The sequence below is a fragment of the Trichosurus vulpecula genome, chromosome 7, assembly GCF_011100635.1.
Source record: "Trichosurus vulpecula isolate mTriVul1 chromosome 7, mTriVul1.pri, whole genome shotgun sequence".
Classification (NCBI taxonomy): Eukaryota; Metazoa; Chordata; class Mammalia; order Diprotodontia; family Phalangeridae; genus Trichosurus; species Trichosurus vulpecula.
In genome coordinates, this window is record NC_050579.1 from 253,455,336 (window position 1) to 253,482,260 (window position 26,925).

General features: G+C 40.6%; 1 protein-coding gene across 2 annotated transcripts; it reads right to left on the minus strand.

Annotated features, from left to right (window-relative positions):
- Positions 1 to 86: 86 nt before the first annotated feature.
- On the minus strand, positions 87 to 14,593 carry ZSCAN16 (zinc finger and SCAN domain containing 16). 2 transcript variants are annotated; one of them, XM_036768891.1, is made up of 4 exons: positions 14,464 to 14,593; positions 12,414 to 12,895; positions 10,137 to 10,293; positions 87 to 1,099 (listed from the first exon to the last, which is right to left on the minus strand). In XM_036768891.1, the coding sequence occupies exons 2-4, from the start codon at positions 12,804 to 12,806 to the stop codon at positions 573 to 575; spliced, it is 1,077 nt and encodes a 358-aa protein (XP_036624786.1). In that variant the 5' UTR covers positions 12,807 to 12,895; positions 14,464 to 14,593; the 3' UTR covers positions 87 to 572. The 2 variants fall into 2 exon arrangements, with proteins under 2 accessions (XP_036624786.1, XP_036624785.1); XM_036768890.1 differs by lacking the exon at positions 14,464 to 14,593 and adding an exon at positions 13,712 to 14,282.
- Between the last annotated feature and the right edge of the window lie 12,332 nt (positions 14,594 to 26,925).

The following is a 26,925-nucleotide window of genomic DNA, read 5'->3' on the forward strand; positions in this document are numbered from 1 at the left end:
AATGTAATTAGAATTAAGTTTTACTAAATACGATAATACCAATGATAACTACTAGTATTATAGGAATTAAAACAATTTCAAACCACTTTCCATTGACTATGAGTTTATTCTCACAACATACCTGTGAATAGTGCTGGGATTAACTTCCACAATTTAAAGAAGGTAAAACTGAGGCACAGAATGTGACTTAGCTAAAGTCACACATTGACTTACCACTGCAGTCAAGAATGGAAGGCATTTGGGAGAGAGGTTGAATGATGGAGTATTAGTCTCCATAGCCATTCATTCCAGAAAATATTATGAGGTAAACAGCTTTCTCTAAAATCAATTTAAGGACAATGTTGGCCTTTTAAAACATCATTTGCCCTAGTCCCCATCTCTCACCCTTTCCTCCCCCCACCAAATTGGTCTGGCAAATTAAAACAAACAAAAATGCTCTGTTGGATTCTCTTATTCCAGATAAGGTTTCAATGGTTAATGATATTTTCCCACATTGGACATTCATAAAATCTCTGTCTTGTTTTGATTATATGTCTAGCTTCAGCTATTAGTGAAAGTTTTTATGATTTTCATCAATAGAACTTGTTTGTATGGATTCTCTGATGTCGAATAAGAGCTGAACTAACACGGAAGGGTCTCCCACACTCATCACATTCATAGGGTTTCTCTCCAGTGTGGATTCTCTGATGTTGAACAAGGCCTGTTCGACCACTGAAATCTTTCCCACATTCTCTACATTTATAGGGTTTCACTCCAGTGTGAACTCTCTGATGTCCAATGAGATGGGAACGCTGAATAAAGGCTTTTCCACACTCATCACATTTATACGGCTTCTCCCCTGTATGGGTTCTCTTATGTTTACTAAGGTCTGAGCTATGACTGAAACCTTTCCCACATTCATCACATTTGTGTCGTCTTTTCTCAGCAAGATTTTCCTGTTGCCATTCTGATCTGCCCTCAGATTCAAAGCCTTCTCTGAACACAGGATCCCAGGAAATGTGCCCACTGAGTCTGCCATATATATCCCCAAGTGCTTCCATGTCTTTGGAAACTTCTTCCTTCTGAATTGACCCCACATCTTCAGTTCTGGTTTCATCATCTGAAATGATAAATAGATTATGCAAATGTCTCCTCTTCCTTATGGTAACACTTATCAGAAGGGGTCACAATGAACCAAATAAAACATATCTGAAGAATGCACAGTTTGTATGAGGTATTAGGAATGCCTATAAAATAAGATTTCACAAGTCACAAATGAAAATCAGAATTTAGAGTCAAACACACACACACACACACACACACAGCCTAACACAAATCAGGCACTTAATAAACATTTTTTGAATGAATGTACAGACATATACAGTTAAGCAGGGACCAACAGTAGAAATGTAGGACAAAAGGGCAGGATAGATTGGACACAGGGTAAAGCTCACAGATGGGAGATAGGTAGATAGATAGACAGAAATGTGTATAATTCATGTAGTACATTGGGAATACAACTAAAACATGGGTAAGAGCTGAATATGGAAAATGAGGAAAATGGAATGAGAAAACTGGGAGATAAAAGAAGTTGGGGGTTATAGTGTAAACAATTGGTAAATATAGATACCAAAGGTGTCTATACAGTAAAAAGCAAAGAGAAAAGAATTACAGAAGGTGGCTGGGAATATAGAACAAAGAAGAATGTGACAGAGAAGAATCAGAAATGGAATGCGGAGGGTAAGATACAAGTAAAACTTCCTAGGAAGATGAGAAAGAACAGGTTAGGGTCAATAGTGCAAGTATGGAGTGTAGTGGGTGGCCAGTCAACTATATCCGAAATAAATCTGAAAGAGAAAGCTATTAGTCTTTTAGGGGCTTAGGATTACCCTCAACCCAGACACATGATGGCTGTCATCACAGCAGATCTAGGTGAGCCTGATGGAGTTCAGTATAAAGACGCACAAAATAAAATATCTCTTTGTAGCAGACTCTCAGATCTCTTTATCTAATCTTATGCCGAAGATAGAATAGACAATTCTGATTATGTAAAATCAAAGTTTTTGCAGATGCGAAACAACATAAATAAAATCAGAAGCAGGTAACTAGAGGAAAAATTGTTAGAAAGTTTCTCTCATAAAGGTCTCATTTCCAAGAAACAGAAGGAATTTATTAAAATTCATAAGCATAAGAGCTATTCTTGAATGGATAAATCCTCAAAGGATACGACTAGTCAGATTTAAAGGAAGAAATCCAAGCTATCAATTATCATATGAAAAAATTCTGGAGGTTCTATAGAAAAACAGGCACACTAATGCTCTACTGGTATAACTGTAAACTGGTCTCACCATTCTAGAAAGCAATTTGGAACTATGCCTAAAAGTTACTAACTGCATATGCTTTTACTGAAAGGATATGATTCTAGGCCTATAATCACAAAAAACCTAAAAAGAAGAAAAGGATATATATGCAATATGTAAGGACACAAAATAATCAGTGTCTCTTACTGTGGTAGCAAAGATTAGAAACTAAGAAAGTGCCTTTCAGTTGGGGAACTCTTAAATAAACTATGATTGTAATGGAATATTCTTATGATCCAAGAAATAAGCAAGATTATTTCAGGAAAAACCTGGAAGACTTATATAGGAACATGTGTATGAGCCAAATGAAATGAGAACCAGATGAATTTGTACAATGACAGCTTTGTAAAGACAAACTGTGAAAGACCTAAGAACTCTAATGAATATAATGACCTATCACAGTTCCAGAGGCCTAATGATGAAACATGCTACCTACCTCCTGACAGAGAGGTGATGAACCTTGGGGTTCAGAATGAGATATTTTTTCAACATGGTCAAACAAACAAGATATATATGGGATATATACAGGGGGTAGTCTTGGGGGAAGATAGTAATATGAAAGAGGGCTGAGAAAGGTTGCTTATAGAAAGTGGAACTTTAGCTGAGACTTGAAGGCAGCTCAGGGAAGCTAGGAGGCAGAGATGAGGAAGGAAAGCATTCCAGGCATGCACAGCCAGTGAAAATGCTTAAAAAAATGGAACAGTCCAGGTATGAGGTGATGAAGGAATGCACCAAGGTGACTACAGTGTCAGAGAAAAGGGAACATATCCAAGAGAAGTTAAGAAGGTAGAAAAGATTTGACAACTGATTGGATATGGTGTGGGGGGAAGGTAAGGTAAGAGACAGGAGTTGAGAATGACACCTAGGTTGCAAGCCTGGTGACTGGGAGGTTAGCTGTATCCTCAAGAAAGACAGTGGGGTAGTTACCAACATCTGCATTCAGTGGGGGAGCTCGACAATGGCTGGCTCAGAGTCACACGTCACTACTGCTGCAGCTCAGAGCTCCGGAAAAAAAAAAGCCAACCCCTGGTTTTATATATCTTGTTCAGGGTCAAAGGTGAGTCACACATGCGACTCGCCCACGTGACCTAAAATCATCACAAAAATGCAACTTAAACCCACGTGGTCTAAAAGCCTCTGATGTCACAAACATGTCGCTCAAGCCCATTATGATTGCCAAGACAATACCAAGAACCTAGGAGAGCATTCATAGTCAGAGGTGTAGGAGATGGCAGTATCACAAAAGCCCTATGAGGAGAGTATCCAGGAGGAGTGGGTTAACAGTGTCAAAAGCTGCAGAGAGGTCAACGAGGATGAGTATTAAAAAAAAAAAAGCCAATGCATCCAGTAGTTAAGTGACCATGGGCAATCTTGAACACAAGAATTTCAGTTAAGTAGTGGGATGTGAAGCCAGACTTCAAGACATTAAGAAATGAATGGGAGATATAAGCCACTAGCCAGAAGGAATAAAGGTCTTTTTGAGGATGAGGGAAACATGGGAATGTTTGTAGGTAGTAGGGAAGCGGCCAGTTGACAGGGAATGACTGAAGATTCATGAGGAGGGATGGTAGAGGGGACAATCTATTGAAGATAGGATACTTGTCTACTTGTGCATGTAGAGGGCCACATCTTCATGTGAAACAGGGAGAAGATAGTGACAAAAAGCATCTAAGTTATGTTTTGAATTATGAGAGTAAAAGAAGAGAGAAAAAGAGGGAGCTCTTTGCAAATGGCTTCCATTTTTTCAATGACATATGAGGCAAGTTTCTCAGTTAAGAGGGTGGGGGAAGGTTTGAGGAAGAACAAAAGAAGTTTGGAAAAGGTGGATAGTGAATCGATTAGGGAGGTGTAAAAGGATTGTCTTGCCCCAGTGAGATCTCACTTCACATTATGAAACCAATTTGTAGTGGACCCAGTAAGCATGGTTTCCGGGTTTTATTTGAGCTCTGTTAGCCATATGTACTCATTCTGCTTTGCTCATAGGAGTAAAGGGACAAGAGAAAAAGACAGTGTAGAGTTGGATGAAGGCATCAAGATGGAGAAGGGAAGATGGCTAATGCAGAGGTGATGGCCTATGAAAGCTGATGGGTGGAGAGACAGGTGAACAAAGTCTGGACTGTAAGGCAAAGGAATGACAATAGATTATAACTAGATAAAAGAATTACATAAACACAATTATGGAACACCATGGTTTATGACCAGATCAAAGGTCAATTTCCTCTTCTGTTAATCTGGACCACTATATTTTTGTAAGTATTCTTCCACTTCACTTAAATTATTCATTGTATTGGCATATAATTGGGAAAAATAACTCTTAATAATTGCTTTAATTTCATCTTCATTACTGGTGTATTCACCTTTTTCATTTTTTATACTAATTATTTTAACCACTTCTCTCTTAAAAATATGGCTCTGCCATTTACTACCAGTGTGACTTTGGGTACTTTAGCATCTCTGGGTCTCAGTTTCCTCATCGTAGAATGAAGGGGTTTGATTAACAAGAAGCAAGTCCTCAGGGTAGTGGACTTGGAATCAGGAAGACCTGGATTCAAATTCCTCCTAAGACCCCTATTATCTTTGTGGCCTTGACAAGTCATTTAATTTCTCTGGGCCTCAGTTTCCTCCTCTGTAAAAGGACAGACTAGATGATCCCCAATAAGCTTTCTAGCTCTAAATTTATGATCCTGATTCCATTCCTGGCTCCCCCCTGCCTCCTCGCCCAAAGTGTATATAGCTATGATGGCAGGGAAGAGTAGGTCATGGACAAATGATTAAGTTGAGGAATTGTGAGGGGGCAGCTAGGTGGCACAGTGAGTAGAGAACCTGACCCTGGAGTTAGGAGGACCTGAGTTCAAATCTGACCTCAGACACTTCACACACTTGCTAGCTGTGTGACATTGGGCAATTCACTTAACCCCAATTGCCCTGCCATCCCCCATCCAAAAAAACAAAAAAAAGAACTGCAAGGTTAGATTATTTGAGTGAGTATCACTTGTTTGTTGAAGTTGCCTAGTACGAGGGCAGGAAGTGGGAAGAAGGGAGTTTGAGAGCCAGGCACCGAACTCATTAAGGAAGTAAGCGACTGTCTCAGACATCTAGAGAAAACAAGCCACCAGAATTTTGATTAAGAAATAAATATAGAATGAATGAAACTCTAAGGGAGAGAGGTTATTGAGTGATGGTGGCAGAGAGAGAGAGAGAGTTTGGAAGGGTCACTGGGGAACAAGGAGTAATTCAATTCCTCCATCACAGGGAAGTATGAGTACGAGTACACCCAGTTCTACAAAGAGTGGAGGGGAAAGCTGTGGCAACAGGAGGGAGCTAGGTCTCAGTGAGTGTAAGATGAAAGAAGCAAGAAAGAAAAAGTTTTAGGTAAAATCTAGTTTGCTACTCATGGAGTGAAGTATAATGGTTGGGTAGCTTTAGTGGGATGGTTGGGTTGAGGGGTAAGGGAATAAGGAAGCAGTCCATGGAGGTGGAGAGCAAGATCTGAACAATGGCAACCAAGGGTTCAGAATCACTGGGAAAGAGTGCAGGTGAAGGGATGGAAGTATGCTAATCATTAAGGAATATGTTCAGGTGGATCACCATTATCCATAAGTGTTTGGCTTCAGGTGGAATTGTCCCAGGACATCAGGAACAGCTGTGTGTGGCTAAAAAGAAGGACAGAAAGCAGAAAGAGGGGAATGGAGGGTATCTGGGTAAAAGCAGAGCAATCCCTGGGAATCCCTGTAGGTGGCCAGAGGGGGTGCTGGGAGCTTGATGGAATAGCACAGGCAAGGGAAGCCCAGTGGTGGAGTGGCATTTCCCATCACTGAGGAAATTTTTAACCAAATGAACATCTGTCTGGAATATTAGTTAAGTTGAATTAAATGCTGCTAAGATACCTTCCAACTCTAAAATTCTGTAGTTCTGAGTGGGGATGGTCAGGAGTCATGCTGAGGATCCTAGGCACATGGGAAATGATAAGAGGTATGAGGGAAGAAAGAGAACTAATTGAAACTTTGCTTATTATCTAGCTTAAAGAAGCTCTAACTTTCAAACTAATGTTTCTGATAGATGGGGCTATAGAAAAAAGTTACAGAGATCTCACCCATACTGACTGGAGCTGTCAGCCTAACATATCACTCCCCTCTCAAAAAAAATCTACTTTCTTATAAGGGAAATTTAAAGGAATAAGAGCAGTATGTTTTTATACTTAGAGAAATTATATAAAAGTATAAGGAGTGCTCAATCAATTTTTGTTTACCCCAGGGACAAGGGGTCCTATTTATTTGGGTGAGAGCTCTTAATCCTCATGGAGTATTGAAATGTAATTCTATGATTTCTAGAAATAGAAATCTCACCTCCAACTTTTAAAGGGTAGGAAGAAGCAAGGCACATATAAACATAAAAAACATTAAGAAATAACATTTTGGGGGGGCGGAGAAAAGATGGCAGCTGGAAAGCAGGGACTAGCATGAGATCCCTGCCAAGTCCCTCCAAAAACCTGTAAAAATGGCTCTGAACCAATTCTAGAACTGCAGAACTCACAAAATAGCAGAGGGAAGCAAGGCTCCAGCCTAGGACAGCCTGGATGGTTGCTGGATGAGGTCTTTCATGCACGGAGCTGGGAGCAGAGCAGAGCGGAGCAGAAGCCAGTGTGGACCACGTGGACCAATCAGACCACGAGCCAGGTGGAGCAGGCCCTAGCGCCCTGAATCAGTGAGCTGTGGCAGTTGCCAGACTTCTCAACTCACAAACACCAGAGACAACAGAGAAGAACTGCAGAACCCACAAAATAGCAGAGGGAAGCAGGGCTCTAGCCCAGGACAGCCTGGATGGTTTCTGGGTAAGGTCTATCCTGCATGGAGCTAGGAGCAAAGCAGAGCCCAGCGTGGGTGGTACAGACCAACCAGACCTGGAGCCCAGCGGAGCGTGCCCTAGTGCCCTGAATCAGTGAGCTGCAGCAGGTACCAGACCTCTCAACCCACAAACACCAAAGACAACAGAGAAGGTTAGTGGAATAAGCTGCTGGGGACAGGGGGATAGAGTTCACGGTTCAACCACTACCCCAGGAGCAGCAGAGGTGTGGCAGTTACAGAACTACAGCTGCAGTTGCTTCTGGCCCCAGGCCCACTTGGTGGGAAGAATTAAGTGGCGGATCAGAGCAGGAGTGCAGAGCCTGCTGAAGATCTAAGTCCAGTCCGGGTTGGGGGTTCTTAGGGAAGAGGGAGTGCTGGTGTGGCAGAGCTGGCTGTAATAGCTCTAAAATCAACAGCACATCCCCCCAAACTTGGAACATAGTACTCTTTACTCTAACAAGCAGTCATACCCCGCTGAAAAACTCAAGGGTCAAGTAAGTTGGCTGGGAACATGGCCAGGCAGCGAAAATGCACCCAGATTTAGTCTCAGACTTTGGAATCTTTCTTTAGTGACAAAGAAGACCAAAACATACAGCCAGAAGAAGTCAACAAAGTCAAAGAGCCTACAACAAAAGCCTCCAAGGAAAACAGGAACTGGTCTCAGGCCATGGAAGAGCTCAAAAAGGATTGGAAAAGCGAGTTAGAGAAGAAGAGGAAAAATTGGGAAGAGAAATGAGAAGGATGTGAGAAAACCATGAAAAACAAGTCAATGACTTGCTAAAGGAGACCCAAAAAAATACTGAAAAATGTACTGAAGGAAACAACACCTTAAAAAATAGACTAACTCAAATGGTAAAAGAGCTCCAAAAAACCAATGAGGAGAGGAATGTCTTCAAAGGCAGAATTAGCCAAATGGAAAAGGAGTTCCAAAAGACCACTGAAGAAAATACCACCTTCAAAATTAGATTGGAGCAAGTGGAAGCTAGTGACTTTAGGAGAAATCAAGATATTATAAAACAGAACTGAAGGAATGAAAAAGTGGAAGACAATGTGAAATATCTCATTGGAAAAACCACTGACCTGGAAAATAGATCCAGGAGAGAATTTAAAAATTATTGGACTACCTGAAAGCCATGATCAAAAAAAGAGCCTAGATATCATCTTTCAAGAAATTATCGAGAAGAACTGCCCTGATATTCTAGAGCCACAGGGCAAAATAGAAATTGAAAGAATCCACAGATCACTTCCTCAAATAGATCCCCAAAAGAAATCTCCTAGGAATATTGTCGCCAAATTCCAGAGCTTCCAGATCAAGGAGAAAATATTGCAAGCAGCCAGAAAGAAACAATTTGAGTACTGTGGAAACATAATCAGAGTAACCCAAGATCTAGCAGCTTCTACATTAAGAGATAGAAGGGCTTGGAATACAATATTCCAGAGGTCAATGGAGCTAGGATTAAAACCAAGAATCACCTACCCAGCAAAACTGAGTATCATGCTCCAAGGCAAAATATGGATTTTCAATAAAATAGAGGACTTTCAAGCTTTCTCAGTGAAAAGGCCAGCGCTGAATAGAAAATCTGACTTTCAAACACAAGAATCAAGAGAAGCATGAAAAGGTAATCAAGAAAAAGAACAAGAAAAAGAAATCACAAGGGACTTACTAAAGTTGAACTGTTTTTTTTTTACATTCCTACATGGAAAGATGATGTGTTTGATTCATGAGACCTCAGTATTAGGGTAGCTGAAGTGAATATGCATATATATATATATATGTGTGTGTATATATATATATGTATATGTATATGTGTGTGTAGGTATGTATATATGTATGTGTGTATATATATAGAGAGAGAGAGAAGGCACAGGGTGAGTTGAAGATGAAGGGATGATATCTAAAAGAAATAAAATCAAATTAAGGGATGAGAGAGGAGTATATTGAGAGAGGGAGAAAGGGAGAGATAGAATGGGGTAAATTATCTCGCATAAAAGTGGCAAGAAAAAGCAGTTCTGTAGGACGAGAAGAGAAGGCAGGTGAGGTGGAATTAGTGAATCTTGCTCTCATCAGATTTGACCTGAGGAGGGAATACCATACACACTCAATTGGGTATCTTACCCCACAGGAAAGAAGGAGGAAAAAAATAAAAAAGGGGGGATGACAGAAGGGAGGGCAGACAGGGGAGGAGGTAATCAAAACAAACACTTTCGAAAAGGGACAGGGTCAAGGGAAAAAATTGGATAAAGGGGGATAGGTTAGGAAGGAGCAAAACATAGTTAGTCTTTTACAACATGAGTATTGTGGAAGGGTTATACATAATGATACACATGTGGCCTATGTTGAATTGCTTGACTTCTTAGGGAGGGTGGGTGGGAAGGGAAGAGGGGAGAGAATTTGGAATTCAAAGTTTTAAAAACAGATGTTCAAAATCAACCAAAAAAAACGTTTTTGCATGCAACTGGGAAATAAGATACACAGGCAATGGGGCGTAGAAATTTATCTTGCCCTACAAGAAAGGAAGGGCAAAGGGGATGGGAGGGGAGTGGGGTGACAGAAGGGAGGGCTGACTGGGGAACAGGGAAACCAGAATATATGGCATCTTGGAGTCAGGGGGAGGGTAGAAATGGGGAGAAAATTTGTAATTCAAACTCTTGTGAAAATTAATGCTGAAAACCATATATATTAAATAAATCAAATTAAACATAAATAAAAGAAATAACATTTTTAACAAGCACAAAGACCTCTAATGAATCCTTGATGAACTAATACTTTTTACATTTCCCATTTTGCCTATCATCTTGCAGATGGTAAGTAGCAGAACGTAAAGACTTGTATAGTGTCAGAAAACAGACGAAAGCAGGGGAAACTTTGGCTATTTATTAAAATGATATGCACCAGTTCTGATTAGCCTGCTTTCCTACCTCCCCTACTACCACATAAAATTTTGCTTATTACCATTCTCTTGTAATGGATAAAGTTCCCAAGATTTCCATTTCAGCTGGGTTTTCCTGGGATTGAGATGGATAGTCAGTGACTCAGTTGATGTTCTTGATGTTCCCATAGGTGCCATCTCTTCCAAGACAATTTCCTGTCTATGTACATGGGCTGGGACCTAGAAACAATAAAAGAGTTGATTTATGAGGGGATCACTTAGAGTTGGAACTAAAACCTCAGGGAAAAAGAGTAAAAGAAACATTTCCTAGGGGTCAAGAAAAAAATGGCAATTTTTTAGGAGTGACCTCTTTGCGCCTCAGTTTTCTGATCTGTATAATTGGAACAATAATACTTATAATACCTATCATATAGGGCTGTTTTATGGAAAATACTTCCTAAACTATGCTATATAAATGTGAGCTACTAAAGAGTAATGAGAGCCTTATTCAATACTGAAGGGCTTTAAGGAAAAGAGACAGAAGTGACAAAATAAACAGCTTTAGCTAATCCGTCAACAGATTTGTGGTGTCAATGGATTTTTCCCATTGCTATAAGAATACAAATAATCATGAAAGAAACCTTACTTCTGAACTCCAGCCTTCACTTCTATCACTGGACTCTCCCCTATAACATTTCTTTCAAGGTGATCATCCAACCCTGCTTGAACACATCCAGTTACAGGGAAGACACGTTGTCACAGTTATCCCATTTCATCTCCAAACAAAAAGGTAGGAAGTTCTTCCTAAGCTGAAATCTTCCTTTTTTATAACCTTTAAAAAAGTTTTATTGATTTTTTTTAATTTTACAAACACTTACGGATCATTTCATAAGAGATTCTTTGTGATTGATTTGTAAATTGATTGGTAAATCAATTAAGTAAAACTACAGAAACCTCATCTGAAAGTAAAGGCTGCCTTTTACATCTGAGTACCCCTATAACTTTATTTTTTTCTAAATCAACAGAAATCTATTTTCTCTCTCCCTCCTATTTCCCCATCCCATTGAAGAAAAAGAAAACACATTTCTTGTAAGAAACATGCATAATCAAGCAACAAAAATTCCTCAATGGATGTATAGTTATAGATATATGTATCTATATGTCTATATAGATATAGCTATCTCATTCTGTACCTTAAATCTGTCACATAGCCATAATGGTCAATATGTTATTCATAGATCCTCTGGAACCATGAATGGTCACCATATTGATTACCATTCTTACAGCTTTCAAAGTTGTTTCTATAGTGGTGGTGTGGTATGAATTGTTCCCTTGGTTCTGCTCATTTCTTCTTCAGTTTATACAAGTCCTCAAAATTGTTCATTTAATATCATAAATTGTTCTTCTAGCTCTGCTTGCTTCACTATGCATCAGTGCATATAAGTCTTTCCATGCCTTTTTGAAGCCTCTATCTATTACTGCATAATAGTACTTCACATTCTTATAACACAACTTATTCAGCCATTCCTCATTGCTGGATATCCTCTTAGTTTCCAGGGTTTTTTTTTTGGGGGGGGGGCAGGGGAGGGCGGGGCCACCACAGAAAGAACTGCTATAAATATATTTGTAACAGATATTTTCCTCTTTATTCTATTTTGGGTGTAAGCCCAGCAGTGCTAGAGCTTTGTCAAAGAGCAACGCATTGTTTTGGAATTTCTTGTGTGTAATTCCAAATTGCTTTCAGAATGGTTATTACACCCATTTGCAATTCCACTAACAGTGTGTCAATGTGCCTTTTTTCCTATAACTCCTCGAACATTTATCATTTTCCTTTTCTGTTATCTTTGCCATTCTGAAGGGTTTGAAGTGGAATCTCAGAATTGCTTTAATGTACATTTTTCTAATTAGTCATGACTTGGAGCATTTTTTTCCATATGGCTATAGTCTGGGTTTCTTCCCTTGAGAACTATCTGTTCATAAGCCACTTATCAATTGGAGAATGGGTCTTTTTCTTATGAATTTGAATCAGTTGCTTACATATTTTGGAAATGAGACTTTTATCAGGGAAGTTGGCTGCAAGATTTTTTTTCCAGGTAACTATTTCATTTTTAATCTTACCTTTATTAGATTTGCTTTTTCAGAACTTTTGCCTGCTGGTCCTAGTTCAGCCCATCTGGGAACATGAAGAACTCATCTAAATCCTCTTCCATATGATAGTCCTTTAAATATATGGAGAGATCAACTTTCCCCTGTGTTTTCTTTTCTAGGTTAATATGCCAGTTCCTTCAAACATAATTCATATTTCCTTTAGTCTGGACTCTGCCCTCCCCCCAAACAAATCATACCTTCCCCTTTCCCACCTGGTATTCTGGTTCATCAATTTCTCTTTCCAAATCCTCCAGGACAGTTACTGCTTCCTCTCCATTCTCTGGATGATGATCCTGCACCCAGGTCTGCAGATCCTTGGGTAGGATAGTTAAGAACTGCTCCAATACCAAGAGCTCCAAAATCTGTTCTTTAGTGTGCATCTCCGGCCTCAGCCACTGGTGGCAAAGCTCACGAAGTCGAGTTAGAGCTTCACGAGGCCCAGGCGTTTCCTGATAGCAGAGCTGCCTGAAATGCTGCCGGAAGAGCTCGCTTGTGCTGCGATCATGTTGCAAGCTTGATTCTTGCCCCCAATAATGTGCTTCCTCTTTCACTAAAAAAAGATCCTCTTGCTCTTCCAGAGCCTCAGGGTTAAAGGATGTAGCCATTCTAAATTTGTATAGCAAAAGATGGATCACTATAGCGATGCTAACGTTTATAATTTAGGGCGATGTTTTTCTGTTCTTTGAGGATACTCCTGAGATATAAGAAACAATTTAACAGACAGAATGACAAAAGTTACCACAAACTCAGAGACACGCTAATTAAAAAAAAAAAATCAGAATTTCACTAACTGAAAGTAATTTCAATTGGAAGAGATCACTGAATAACTAAACACATAGGTTATTAAAATTGTGGGGAACTTATCAGTCAGGGTCCCAGAAAATTAGCAAGGGAAGGTATCTTAGGGATCATCTAGCCCACTCCCTCATTTTGCAGAGAAGAAAACTGCCCAGCAAGGAGAAACGACTTGTTCAATGCTTCACAGCAAGTTTGTGATAGAGCCAGTACCTATGTCTCTTTATTTTAAGTTCTGAATGTTTTTTTACAATACTCAGTTAGGAAAATGGGCAGCTAGGTGCAGGGCTCTCCCTGGAGTCAGGAGGACCTAAGTTCAAATTCAGCCTCAGGCACTTTCTAGCTGTGTGAACCTGAACAAGTCATTTAACCCTTTTTGCCTCAGTTTCCTCATCTGTAAAATGAGTAGGAGAAGGAAATGGCAAACCACTTTAGTATCTTTGCCAAGAAAATTCCAAATGAGGTCCCCAAAGAGTTGGATATGGCTAGTCGACTAAACAACAACAAAAAAATTGTGAAAACGACTTATAATAAAATCTTACAAATCCAAAAATTTCACTCCAATATTATAAACAGTTCTTTGATTACTGAATTCCTGAGAAAGGAGGGAGGAGAGGAGACCTGCAATTTGATTGAAGAACTTCCATTAAAAAAAAATTTCCCTTTATCAAGGCAGACCAGTAATTATTCTGCAATTTGTAGTCTTAATAGATACCTGACGAGCTAATAGGTTAAGTGCTTTCCAGACGGCCACACAGCTAATAACATGGGAAGCACTGGAACCCGGGTGATTCCACGGCAGACTATCCACTACGTTGCACAACTTTTCTATAGCTTAATCTCACTTCCTCTTATGCTGGCATGTGACAGGCTTTATGCCCACTCTGCAGAGAACTATTCTTGTCTTTCTTCTCCCCATTCCCGGGGAAGGCCTACAAGAGAAACTATGGGGGCAGGGAAAGAGAAAGTGGGTAACGCGGCGCTCGGAAAAAATTAAACTACCAGGGCGGGGGTCGGGGGAAGCGCGGGGTAGGAGAGGGAGAGGGGCACAGGAGAGGGAAGGGTTGGGGGTGGGGTAGAGAGAGATGGAGAGAGAGCGGGGAGTGGGGGAGGGAGGAGACAGAACCTGGATCTCAGAAGAACCAAAATCTATGCTACTGCTAAAGGGCGCAATCCTCTCACAGAGACAGTCGCCTGACACCCGCCCCAGGTCTTCCGTGCACAGCAATCTTCACAATGTCTGGGAGGAGACCTAACTTGGGGAACAGAGGTAGGCCTTGTCCGCAGTAGGCACCGCAAAAGCAAGAGAGGTGGGGCCAGAGACTTAGCGGAAGCCCCAGAAATAGACACCACCCCCTAATCTCCGCTTTCTCTGGATTTTCTCCGCCTTTTGGTCAGGCGGGGCTGAGAAGAGATGGAAAAAAGCTACGCCGCACACCTTCCCGGATCGCTCCACATCCCACTCACCGAAAGCATGTAGAAATAGGGATTAGAAGATTCGGTTCCAAAAAGTAGGCTACAAGAAAGCAAAGAAGGCCACAGGCCACTTTAGGCACTGACAAAACAATGATTGCAAAGCGGTCCACCAATCCAAGCTAAACCTGGTGAAATCCCGTCATTTCCGGATTTCTCAAAGAAACACCTCGCTTTTCTCACCCCTCCTGCCGCCCTAAATGCAAGCTGAGTCCAATTCTGCAAGTATGTCTTGGGCTTTTTTTTCTAAACAAGACTTGTCTGATGTGGAGTTTTTGCTCCTACTCCTAAATTCTCTCTCTCGCTATACATCTTCTTTTCCTGCATCTCTTATGGTGTGACTCATAGCCCAAGCAGTTGCTGCTGTTAGAACATTCTGCAAATTCAATTGAGCAAATATTTATAAAGTAACTAATATGTAAGAGGTACTGTAGTTACAAAGACAAAAATGAAACAATTCCTGCCTCATGGCTTTAGTTTTACCAGGGAAAACAAGATATAAATAGATAAATGAATATTAAGGGAGTGGAACAAATGGTTTCACTTATATCTTTACATATCATACCTCTCAGGGACAGTGCCTGGCACATGGTAGAAGCTTAATAGATGCCTACTGACAGACTGACTGACTTACCCTTGCTGTGGAAAGACCAGAACCCAATATAAAAAGGGAGCTGTCACCTGAGGACAGGAAGAAGAAATAAGTATTTTTTTTCCTCTGGGACATTAATGATTTCCCTCTTCTATCTAGACCTAAGGAGGCAGAACTTAGAGTCTCTGTATTCTAAGAGTAAACTCAGTGGACCTTCAGAGACCTCATAATTACTAACATACAAGAAGCAAATAAACCATAAATCCATAAAATCTCATAAAGACTAACCCTATTAGTACTTACCCAGGGAAACCACATTTCCATAATTGTCCTGCCTTTTGTCCCTACAGAGGCTCTTCTGAACAGGGTCCAGTTGTCCCCATTTATCCAATGCAAGTGACATAGCCATATTCTCAAACATCATTAGTTTCTGGGGAAAAAAACCACAAGATTCCGATTTTCAGGTCAGGTTACCATTGGAACAATACCACTGGGACCTGAATTGAGCTGGTAACAGGAAAGTAGGATACACAGGGAGACAATCTGTCTCACAAGGTAAGAGGAGTTAAGAGCAAAGAAAAATAAATAAATGAGTGAATGAACAGGTTACTGAAATACTTGGAACAAGGTAATACGGGACTTGGACTAAGGCAGAGGGCATGGGTAGGCAAGCTGAGCCCAAAAGAAAAAGAAAGCCACTGTCAGGTAACAGACAAGAGGGCAAAGGCCACAGCTCACCTGGCTTCCAGTTGTATTACATGTGAGAAGTGAAGCTGCCATCTTTTGGTCACTAGGAACCCCCTTTTGTGGAAGAATAGGAACATGGGGAAGAGGCAGAGCTAGGAGAGAAGAAAGGAAGAGGTGAAACCAATGCTGTTATATGGCTTCCTATCATTATGGAATCTAAGATTATCTCCTTCAGAATTGTTTTCTTCATAATTTCCTGAAAACTTATAGCAGTAGTGATCATGCAAGATCTTCTTAGATTCCTTTTACATTTTTCAACTTTAATAACTAGATGCTAGAAAACAAATTCAATGATAATACAAGATCCTACAATATATAAAACATGGTTAACATAAACAAGAAAAGAAATTGTCATGACTAGCAACTGAAGCCCAAGATCAGAAAGCATTTTGTTGCCAGAAAGCTACACCATAGAAAATTCAATTCTTAATTGTATAAGAATTTAAAAAAGAACTGATTCTTTAAATTACAAACCATTATCCAAGTGACCTAAAATTAGTGAGGAGAGTACAGCAGTTAAAAAAGAGAGCATTTTGAAAGGAATCCACAAAAATAATAGAATTAAATCTCTCCTTTTCTACCATCTTCTCTAAGAATAAATTCTATACCACTACACTCAACATAAAACAATCCCTAATGTTGTTTATCCAGAGAAGTGGATTAGAAGTAGACCTACTAGCTCTTTTGTTCATCTGATCCAGAGGGAATCTGTTGTCTCAAGGCCACATGTGGTCTTTTAGGTACTTGGGTATAACCTTTGGACTGAGTCCAAGTTTTAATAAGGGGTTTTGTTCTGTGAAGTTTGGATTGACACACATTTGCCACATGTTTTTTTTCTTATAAGAACATTTTAAAAGTATAATTTGTTAGATAAAATGAAGCTCTTGCCCAGTTTCATTAATATAGTTTAGTTTTGAAAAAGTCTAAGAAATCAGAGAATTTGTTTAATTATAATCTGTCATAAGACTAAATAATACCACTACATACTGTATACTGAGCTACCCTGAAAAATTTAATCAATTTGACTTTATATATAGCTTCTACCATATCCATATCTTTAAGGTTTGCAAAGCACTTTAGAAATCTTATATAAGTTTATCCTCACAATAACCCAAGGAGATAGATTCTATTGTTATTCCCATTTTATAGATTAGGTGGCTGAGTCAGACAGAAGTTACATGAAGTCACGCAGCTAATAAGTGCTTGAGGACAGATTTGAGCTTAGGTCCTCCACACAAGAGGACCAGTGCTCTATTTACTGCTTCACTCAGCCACCAAAAATCACTGGCATTTTAAAGTTTTCTAAAATGGTACTTTATCAAGACCTAGTACATCTCCATTCCTGATCTCAGTGTAGCTTTATTTTTTTTTCATTTTCCCACCTGACATCAAACTGTTAGTATGGTGGAAACAGCAATTGGTACAGAGTGAGAAGATCTGACAGTCCTAGTTCCTTTTCAAATTCCTTCTGATATACTGAGACAAGAACAATGAATAAACATGTTCATAGTTCAGCATTGACATTTCTAGATAATTACTTTACCACCATCAATCAGTAACCTTTTCCTCCCTTTACTCCAACCAACTATTTATATCACTTGGGCCTCACTTTTATGTTATTTTTATTATGAATTTTAATATCAACAAACATAAACAGTGTTTAATAAATCCAAAAGCATTAATTACCGAGAAAAAATTACCTATTTGATAAGAACTACTAAGAAAACTGGAAAGCACCCTAGCAGAAATTAGATTTAAAACAACATTTTATACTATATTCTACAATAAATTCACAATATATGAAAAGATCATACCATAAGAGATTGAGAAGAAAATCATATATCTTTCACAACTGTAGGTAAAGAGTAACTCTTAACCAAAAAAGAGACAGAGTCAATTATAAAAGACAAAAAAGAAAATTTTAATTACATGAAATTGAAAAGATTTCACCTGAATGAAATTAATATAGTTACATAACTAGGATATAAGAAAGGAAGCAGTTGAATGGGAAGAAATTTTTACATGAAATATCTCTAGTAAGGGTCTGATATCTAAGACATATGGTTAAGTAATATAAATATTTAAGACCATTCTCCAATAGATCATAGTCAAAGAATATCAACAGTTTTTAAACAAATTGCAGATTACTAACAACCATTAAAAATGCACCAGATAACTAATAATAAAAGAAATTTGAAACAAAATAACCCTGAGGTTTCACCTCATACCCAGCAATTTGGCAAAAATGACAAAAGATAGTAATATATTCAACATATACAATGTTAGAAGGATGGTGGAAAGAAAAGTACACTAATCCACTGTTGGTAGAGCTATGAACTAGTACAGGAATTCTGGAAAGTAATTTTGATTTATGCAAAAAAAGTGACTAAAATGGTGATTTATCACTTAACCCAGAGATTGCCATACAAGGAGATTCGCAATAAAAAGAAATGCCCCATAGACACCAAATTATTTATGATAGCATTTTTTGTGCTATCAAAGAACTAGAAACAAAGTAGATACTCATTGATTAAGGAATGGTTAAAAAAATTGGGGTACAGAAATATTACAATTCTATAAGTATTAATAAACACGAATACAGCACAGCATGGAAAGAATTGTGAATTAATGCATGTGAAGAAAGCAGAGCAAGAAAATAGTATTTAGACTGACTACAACAATGTAACTGGAAAGAACAACAGTAAGAAAACCGTCAAAACTGAATGCTGTGAAATGATGACCAAAGAAAAGATATGAAATAACAACTCCCTGGGCTCCTTTGCACAATGGAGGATCATGGATATGGATCAGTGCATACACATACATCAAATTATTTTATATAGTATTTAGTTTTGTGGAACTTTTTTTCTTTCTTCTTTTCTTTGTATTTGATTATAAGGAATGGATCTCGGCTCAGATCCAATGTAGCTCAGTTCAGATTGAATCTGGCCTGCTTGTGAAAACAGGCGTCACAAAGGGTGGGATTTCTTAAGACAACCCATTATGGTGAATCCCTAATAAACTTTGTCTTTTCCCTTGGCTGAGAAGGCTTGAGTCGAATTCTTTTGGCAGGACCCGGCGTGTCAGTATTTTGGGGTCACGAGCACCCCTAGAAACCTATGGTTCCCTCACCTATCATCATTTTGATTTAAACCTCTTCATTTTTTTTGGTTCCCTGAGACCAGGAATACTGCTCATCTCAAGTTCTTCTCCAGCCAAGACTGGAAGGTAAGCCTCTCCCTATCCCAAACCCCTTCTCGCTCTCCAAGCATTTTGGAAGTGATTTTCGGGCCTGACTTCCCAGGTCCCCAGTAGGTCAGACAGCTGCTTGCTGTCTTGGACTCAGCATGATGCTCTCAGGTTCTCAGTCCAGCGGTTTATGTTCGAGGCCATGGACCTGGGCACACCTTCTGAAGCATAGAGGACAAGGACGAATGCACTATCCGGAAGTGCGCCCCCAATTTTCCCAATTCTCTCAGCGCTAGGGAATGGGAAAACCTCAGGTACCTTTTTGTGTTTATTTTTTCCTGTCTTGCTTTGTTCCTTTTTGAGGCTTACTCCCAGATCCTCCTTGCAGAGGAAGGGACTTCCAGCCCCACCGAGCCCACAATGGGTCAAACCTCCTCGATCCCCAAAAATTCACCCTTGGGCTGTCTTTTACAAAATTGGAAAAAACTTAAGTTCTCTAAAGAACTTAAAAAGAAAAAGCTGGTATACCTTTGCAATACTGCTTGGCCACAATATCACCTAGAAGGCCAAGTGGCCTATTTTGGGGACTTTACAATATAATACTCTTTTACAGTTAAAATTATATTGTCAGCGAGAAAGAAAATGGACAGAAACTCCTTACATAATGACCTTCGTGGAGCTCTCTCGGAACCCCGTTCTCAGAAAAGATTGTAAGATGCTCATAGCTAGAGCCCCCCCACAAAGGGGCAACGGGGGTCAACAGGACATTTTGGATAACCCCCTCCTTATGGCCCCCAGGTCTTCAGCCCCAGCCCCTCCTCCTGCTCCCCAACCTCCCTGGAGCACCCTTGTTTCCTGTGCTCCCCCTTCCATGGCCATCCCCTCTTTCTCTTGGTTTCCTGTAGTGCAACCCTCCTCTTTTCCTGCCTCCTTCACGGTCCAAGTCTCCTACCCTGCATCTCCTCCCATGGCCCCAACCCCCTTGGAAACCCCTGCTCAGGTCCCAGCCAAGGGTCTTGTTGAGCTGCCTCCCTGAAGGGACCCCTACTCAGGTTCTGGCCTCATGGCCTATCCCCGAGGCAACCCCTACTCAGGTTCCAGCCTCAGGCCCTGCCCCCATGGCAATACCTCCTCCCCTGCCCCCTCTCTCTGAAGTGGTGCCCACTCAGGTCTCTGGGGTATCTCCCCCTCTGGCCCCTACCCTTCCTCAGGTACCAGCTGATCTCCCTTGCCAGCCAGATCCCCTGGCCTCACAGTCTAATACAGATCAGCCATATCTCCCTCCATAAGCTCCAGGCCTCACAGGGCCTTCAAGGCTTTTTCCCTTGAGGGAAGTGCCTGCCTCCCCTACTGGGACAAGGAGAGTGCATGTTCCATTATCCATTTCAGATCTCATTCAAATTAAATAAAAACTGGGGAGATACTCAGAAGATCCCACTAAGTTTACTGAGGGTTTTAGAGATCTGTCCCTACAATTCGAACTTTCTTGGTATGATTTGCATATCCTTTTCTCTACCTGAAGTACCACTGAGGAGAAGAGGAGAATCTGGGAACAAGCCCAAAAATTTGGGGATAGTTTCGCTACCAATAACCCCATAAAATATCCCCCATATACAGTTGCTGTTCCCACTAGTGACCCAGGATGGAATTATCAAAGGAGTGAGGATAGAGAAAAGAGAGACCATATGATAATTTGCCTGTTAGAAGACCTAAGAACTGCATTTCAAAAGCAAATAAATTTTCAAAAACTTAGGGAGATTACTCAGGGAGAAAAGGAAAACCCTGCTCTTTTCCAAGCTCGGCTAGTAGAAGCTATTGAGAAGTACACAAATTTGGATCCTGATTCTATTGAAGGGGCGGCAATACTTAACATGTATTTCATTAATCAGTCTGCCTCAGATATTAGGAGGAAACTGCAGAAATTGGCAATGGGACCCCAAACACCTCAGGCCCAATTACTGAACATGGCCTTCAGAGTTTTCAAGAATAGAGACCTGGTTGCAGCAGCGGAAAGAAAATGCAGGGAAAGAGATTAGAGACAGAGAACATGCTCAATTCTTGGCTGCTGCCATGGCCAGGAAAAGACCCAAGGAACGCCCCTCCAGGGTGCCCCCTTGGAAGCCCCTTGGCTTGGGCAGTGGGGAAACCTGCCACAATGAGGGTCACTGGTCCAAGGAGTGCCCCTCTAGGGTGCCCCCTGAAGGAAGCCCCCAGGATCCATGCCTTCAGGACCATGTCCAGCATGTAACCAGGAGGGACATTGGAGGAAGGATTATCCCCAAGGTTGGAAAAGTGGTAGAGCCTCCTCCCAGTACCCTGTACTCCAATCTTCTCAAGACTCGGAAGGAGGGGAAAGCCTGGGGCTTGGCAGTGCTCCCACTTTCCCCACCTCTCTCACCAAGCCCTGGGCAAAATCGAGGCAGAAGGTAATCATGGCTATGTTCTCTTGTTTTAACTAATTACTCTGGCCCTACATGCCCCTCGACCCATCCGGTCATGGGCATCAAGGATCTGTTGTTTGAACACTCCTTCTCTGGCCCTGCCCCCTTGTTGGGAAGGGACTTGATGGTGAAATTGGGAAGCCAATTTTCTTTAGCTAAACTTCATAACTCCCTTTTCCCTCTGTTTACCAGACCTCCCCATGTTCCCCCAGAGGTGTGGGAGAGGGTTGAGTCAATTGTTTGGGATCAGGGAATTCCTGGGCAAGCTACTTCTGCCACCCCAGCCATAGTTCTGCTCCGTCGCCTTCAATATCCAATTAAACCCAAGGCTTGGGAGGGTCTGCAACCATTAATTGCCACTCAAGGCCCTGACTCACGCCCTCTAGAGTGGGGCCCCTACCAAGCAAAAGCTTTCAGGACTTTGAAAACTAAGTTGACCACCACTCCAGCATTAGCTTTACCTAATCTAGAAAAACCTTTCACTCACTATATTGATGAAAGGAGAGGACAGGCTTTGGGAGTCCTAACCCAGTCCTTAGGACCTGACCCAAGCCAGTTGCCTGTTTTTCAAAACAATTACATTCTCTGGCTGCTACAGCCACTCTAATTGAAGAAGCTTCTAAACCTCTAGCTGACCAGCCCTTAGAAGCTCTGACTCCCCATCGAGTTCAGAGCATTCTAGAAGCAGGTGGCCACCAGTGGCTAGCTAACCACAGGCTCAACAAATATCAAGCCTTGCTCTTAGACACCCCCGCCCTAATTTGGATGTGCTACACACTCCTGAACCCCGAAGCGGTGTGGTACACAGAACAAGTGATTAGGGGAGCTAGGTATGAAATAGTCATCTTTAATTCCCCCCCAGGGAAATTGTCATTTCTCTATACTCCTATACTGTCTGTTTGGTTGTTTGCTTAACCTCCTTGCCAGGTTTGTCTCCTCCAGGCTCCAAGCCATCAACTTCCAGATGACTACTTAGACTATGTACCCCCTGAACTGGACCTATCAAGGCAGGGACAGCTCTACTCCCCTTGCCAGTAAGAAGCAGTTTCAGAAGCTGAGATCTTCATCCCTGACCCCAAAAGAATTTGGGTCCCATTTGTTTGAGGGGGGAATGATGAGGGCACAGTCTCTGGGAACCCCCTTGAATCTGGAATACAGTCTTTGGGAGCCTCCTTGAATTCTCCTTGAATCTTCCAACTGGATCTGGCCTTCCCCTAAGGCCATAAGCCTTACATTATCATTAGGCCCAAATCTCTACCTAGGCTTGCCCTTTATTGTCCAGCTACTTCCCATCCTTGATACTATCGATATCCATGCCTTCAGCTACTTCCCACCCTTAATCCCATTCCCTGGGTTCCTGGACTCTGACCTCCTTGTCCTCCTTAGACTCCTCCTCAAGACCCTCCCTAAAGCCCTCCTCTAGTCACCCCAGACAACCACTCAATCCTTCCTACAATCTTTGTGTATATAATCTCCCTCTTACCCCCATGAAGGTGCTCAGATTCAATCTAGCTCAGCTCAGATTGAATCTGGCCTGCTTGTGAAAACAGGCATCACAAAGGATGGGATTTCTTAAGACAACCCATTATAGTGAATCCCTAATAAACCTTGTCCTTTCCCTTGGCTGAGAAAAAAAAAGGAATGGATCTCAGGGAGGGGCTTAGGAAGGAATACAGTGGGAAATATCAATAAAAATTTATTTTAAAAACTACAGACCTACTCATCAACAAATGTGAATATTTCAATATACAAAAAATGAATTTTAAAAGAGGACTTCAAATGAAACCACAAATTTCTTTTTTTAAATTTTATTTACTATTTTATTTTTCCCTAGTTACATGTAAAAACAATTTTAATATTCATTTTTAAAACTTTGAGTTCTAAATTCTCTCCCTTCCTCCTTCTCCCGTCCCCCATTGAGAAGGTAAACAATTAGATATACATGTGTAGTCTATAATAGTCACATTTTAAAAAACCAACTATATTTCCCTCCATGCTATCCTCCCCCCATTTATTCTATTCTCTTTCATTTTACCCTGTCCCTCTTCAAAAGTGTTTTGCTTCTGACTGCCCCCTCTCCCAATCTGCCCTCCTTTCTATCACCCCACCCCCCATCTTTTATCTCCTTCCCCTCTACTTTCCTGTAGGGTAAGATAGATTTCTATACCCAGTTGAGTATTTATAGTATTCCCTCTTTGAGCCAATTCTGATGAGAGTAAGGTTCACTCACTCCCTCTCAACTCCCCTCTTCTTCCCCCCCCCCCACCACTGTAAAAGCTTTTTGTTGCCTCTTTTATTCGAGATAATTTACCCCATTCTACCTCTCCCTTCCTCTTTCTCCCAGTACATTCCTCTCTCACCCCTTGATTTTATTTTTTGGATATCATCCCTTCAAATTCAACTCACACTTGTGCCTTCTGTCTATATATACTCCTTCTAACTACCCTAATAATGAGAAAGGTCTTAGAAGTTACAAATATCATCTTTCTATGTAGGAATATAAAGAATTTAACTTCAATAAGTCCCTCATGATTTATCTTTCCTGTTTGCCTTTTCATGATTCTCTTGAGTCTTTTATGTGAAAGTCAAATTTTCTATTTAATTGTAGTCTTTTCTCAAGAGTACAGGAAATTCCTCTATTTCAAAACCACAAATTTCTTACATACAACCTTTGAAAAAATGTATGTTGAATTTAACATAATGTAAACACTGTCCTACTTCTCTGTATTCCCCTCCTGGCTTTGCTTCTGACTTTCTGGACTTCAGGTGCCATCTCACCCTGGAATTTCCCTCAATAGCTGCAGCCTCCTCACCTGGCAACATACAGCAGCCATATAGGGCCCCCTTCCCACTGGTAATTTCCTTCAAGAGCCTCCATTTTGTGGAGAGGCACAAAAAACCTTTATTCTTCTCTTGGTTCTTTTTATGAACATTCTAGAAAAACAAATTCACAGACATGGCATCTAAAAATGCATGCCTCATTCTACATCTACAATCCATTAACTCTTTGCCAAAAGGTCAAACCTCTCATTTTCAAGATGAAGAAATTAAGACCTACAGAGGTTAAGTAACTTGCCCTTGGTCACACAGCTAGTATCAACAGTTGAACTGAACCCATGTCCTCCTGACTCCAAGTCCAAAACTCTATCCACTGCACCATGGGTCTCCCTGGAGCCAGCTTCAATATATGGCTCACAATCTTCTCCACTGTGAACTTTCAAAGTTGGTAATTTCAATATACACTTTGATGTTCCCCACTGCCTCATCAGGGGTGGTCATACTTCAGATTTCATTATCACCTATAACTGTGCAAATTCTATAATCATGTACCCTGAAATTCCTCTATTAGATCATAACTGCTTTCCTCTTCATTTCTTTCTTTTCTTCACCCTTCTCTAAATCTAGTATTGGTCTTCATCATGAACTCTAGTCCGTTGACTTCCTATTTTTCAAGTTATCATCTCTGGTCTGGCTTCATTTTGTTCCCCTTAGTCTTGACTCTATGGTTGACCCTATGGTCTAGAAAGGTCTAGGCCTGAGGAACAGCTAGTAAAAATACCAGAATTGGAATATAATAGTGTCATGTATGAGGAACAGCATGAAGGCTAGTGTAATTGCATCAGAGGGTATGTGTTGGAGAATATGATATAAGAAAACTGAAACAGTAAGTAGGGGCCAGGCTGTCAAGGGCTTTGAATGCCAAGAAAAGGATTTTATATTTATCATGCGGGGCAGGGGAATGTTGGGAGCCACTATATTTAGAGGGATGAGATGGTCAGTGTATTGGTAATTAGGTTGGGACTTTTTTTTTACTGTTTTCTCTTTTAGAATGCTAAAGTAATTAAGTGCCTTTGATTAAGTCTTACTGGGTGCAAAGCCCCAGGCCCATGCCCTTTTGCTAACTAGGTGCAAAGCCCCAGGCCCACACCCTTTTACTCATTAGGTGTGAAGCCTTCAGCCCTAAGAAGGGTATATAAACTCAGAGGTTAGCATTTTGTTTGGGGCTCTCACTCACTGGAAGAGTGTTGTGTGATTTGACTAGACTCTGATGTTGGTGCTTCTCTCTCTGGTAACTGTTGGTGTATTGCTTGGACAGACATCTAGAAGCCTGTGGGCTGATTCTTGTTTGTTTGCTCTATTTATATAATGTATATTTGTAATTTCTATTTGTATTCTCTCTGAAGTTCAGGGTGCCAGCTTTCCCCCTGAACTAAATGAATGCTATATGTATGTTTGATTAAAGTGCAACTGTTAACCCCTTAAAGTTTCTTTCCTTAGAAAAGCAGATCAAAGAACCTGTGCTGGGAGCTCTTGTTGGGTCTTACGCCTCAGCAGCAGCTGCTAGCAGCATTGTTATTACAGTCAGACACACTCTTAAGAAAGATCAATTTGGAGGATGGATTGGAGTGGGGAGAGACTTCAGACAGGCAGACCAACCCAAAGGCCAGGGTGGAAGTAGTGTCAGAGCAGAGAGGGAGACACATGCTAGAGATGTTACAAAGGTAAAAATTAAAGGACTTGGTGATAGACTGGATAGCAGAGGTGAGAGAGAAGAGTCAAGGATTACACCTAGGTTGTACCCAGTCTGGGTGACTGGAAGTATAGTGTATAGTATTACTCAACAGTAATGGGGGGAGGGGCCTATCCAGTTAATTTCTGGACATGTTGAGTGTAAGATGTTGATGGGACATAGAGTTTGAGCTATCCAATAAACAGTTGGAAATAGGACACTAGAGATTAGGAAAGAGGTTGGGACAGACAAGTATAACTGAGCATCATCTGCAAAATCCATGAGACCATCAAGTAAAATAGTATAGAAGAAGAAAAAAAAGCCAGGACAGAGCCCTATGGGACACACATTCATCAGGCAAGCCTGGATGAAGCTACAGAAAAGGAGACTGAAAAAGAATGGTCAAACAAGTAGGAGAAGAACTAGGACAGGGCAGTGTCAAGAAAACTTAGAGAGAAGAGAGTATCACTGAGAAGAGGGTGATCAATAATAGCAAAGGCTGTAAAGATGTCAAGAAGGATGGAGATTAGGAAAAAAGCCATTAGATTTGGCGATTAAAAGAGAAAGCAGTTTGAATTGAATGATAATGTGAGAAGTCACAAAGCCGATTTAAGAAGAGAACAAAAGGAAAGGAGTGGAGGCATCAATTCTAAATCTATTACATTATGTTAATTCTGTTATGACAATGAAAATGTTTTATATACTTCAAAAATGCTATACAGATATGAGTTATTATTTATTTTATTTATTAAGCAGTTAAAGGTTTGCAGAGTGCTTTCCTAACAACAACCATGTGAGTTAGGTGCATTTTATAGATAAGTCAATTCTCCTTCATATCATCTCTCAGATCCCTTCCTTCCAGAATTGTAGAACTGCAAAGTTGGAGAAGACTATATTGGCTTATTCTCATCCAATCTCTACCCAAAGCATAAAATCTACCTCTAATATCTAAAACAAGCTTCCATTAGTCCACTAGC

Excerpts from the sequence above, each read along its gene's own strand:
- ZSCAN16 (XM_036768891.1), bottom strand. The coding sequence starts at position 12,806 with ATGGCTACATCCTTTAACCCTGAGGCTCTGGAAGAGCAAGAGGATCTT. Across the intron at positions 10,294-12,413 it reads TTGATGAACCAGAATACCAG|GTCCCAGCCCATGTACATAG; the intron begins GTGGGAAAGGGG and ends TATTGTTTCTAG. Across the intron at positions 1,100-10,136 it reads TTATCCATTACAAGAGAATG|ATGATGAAACCAGAACTGAA; the intron begins GTAATAAGCAAA and ends TTATCATTTCAG.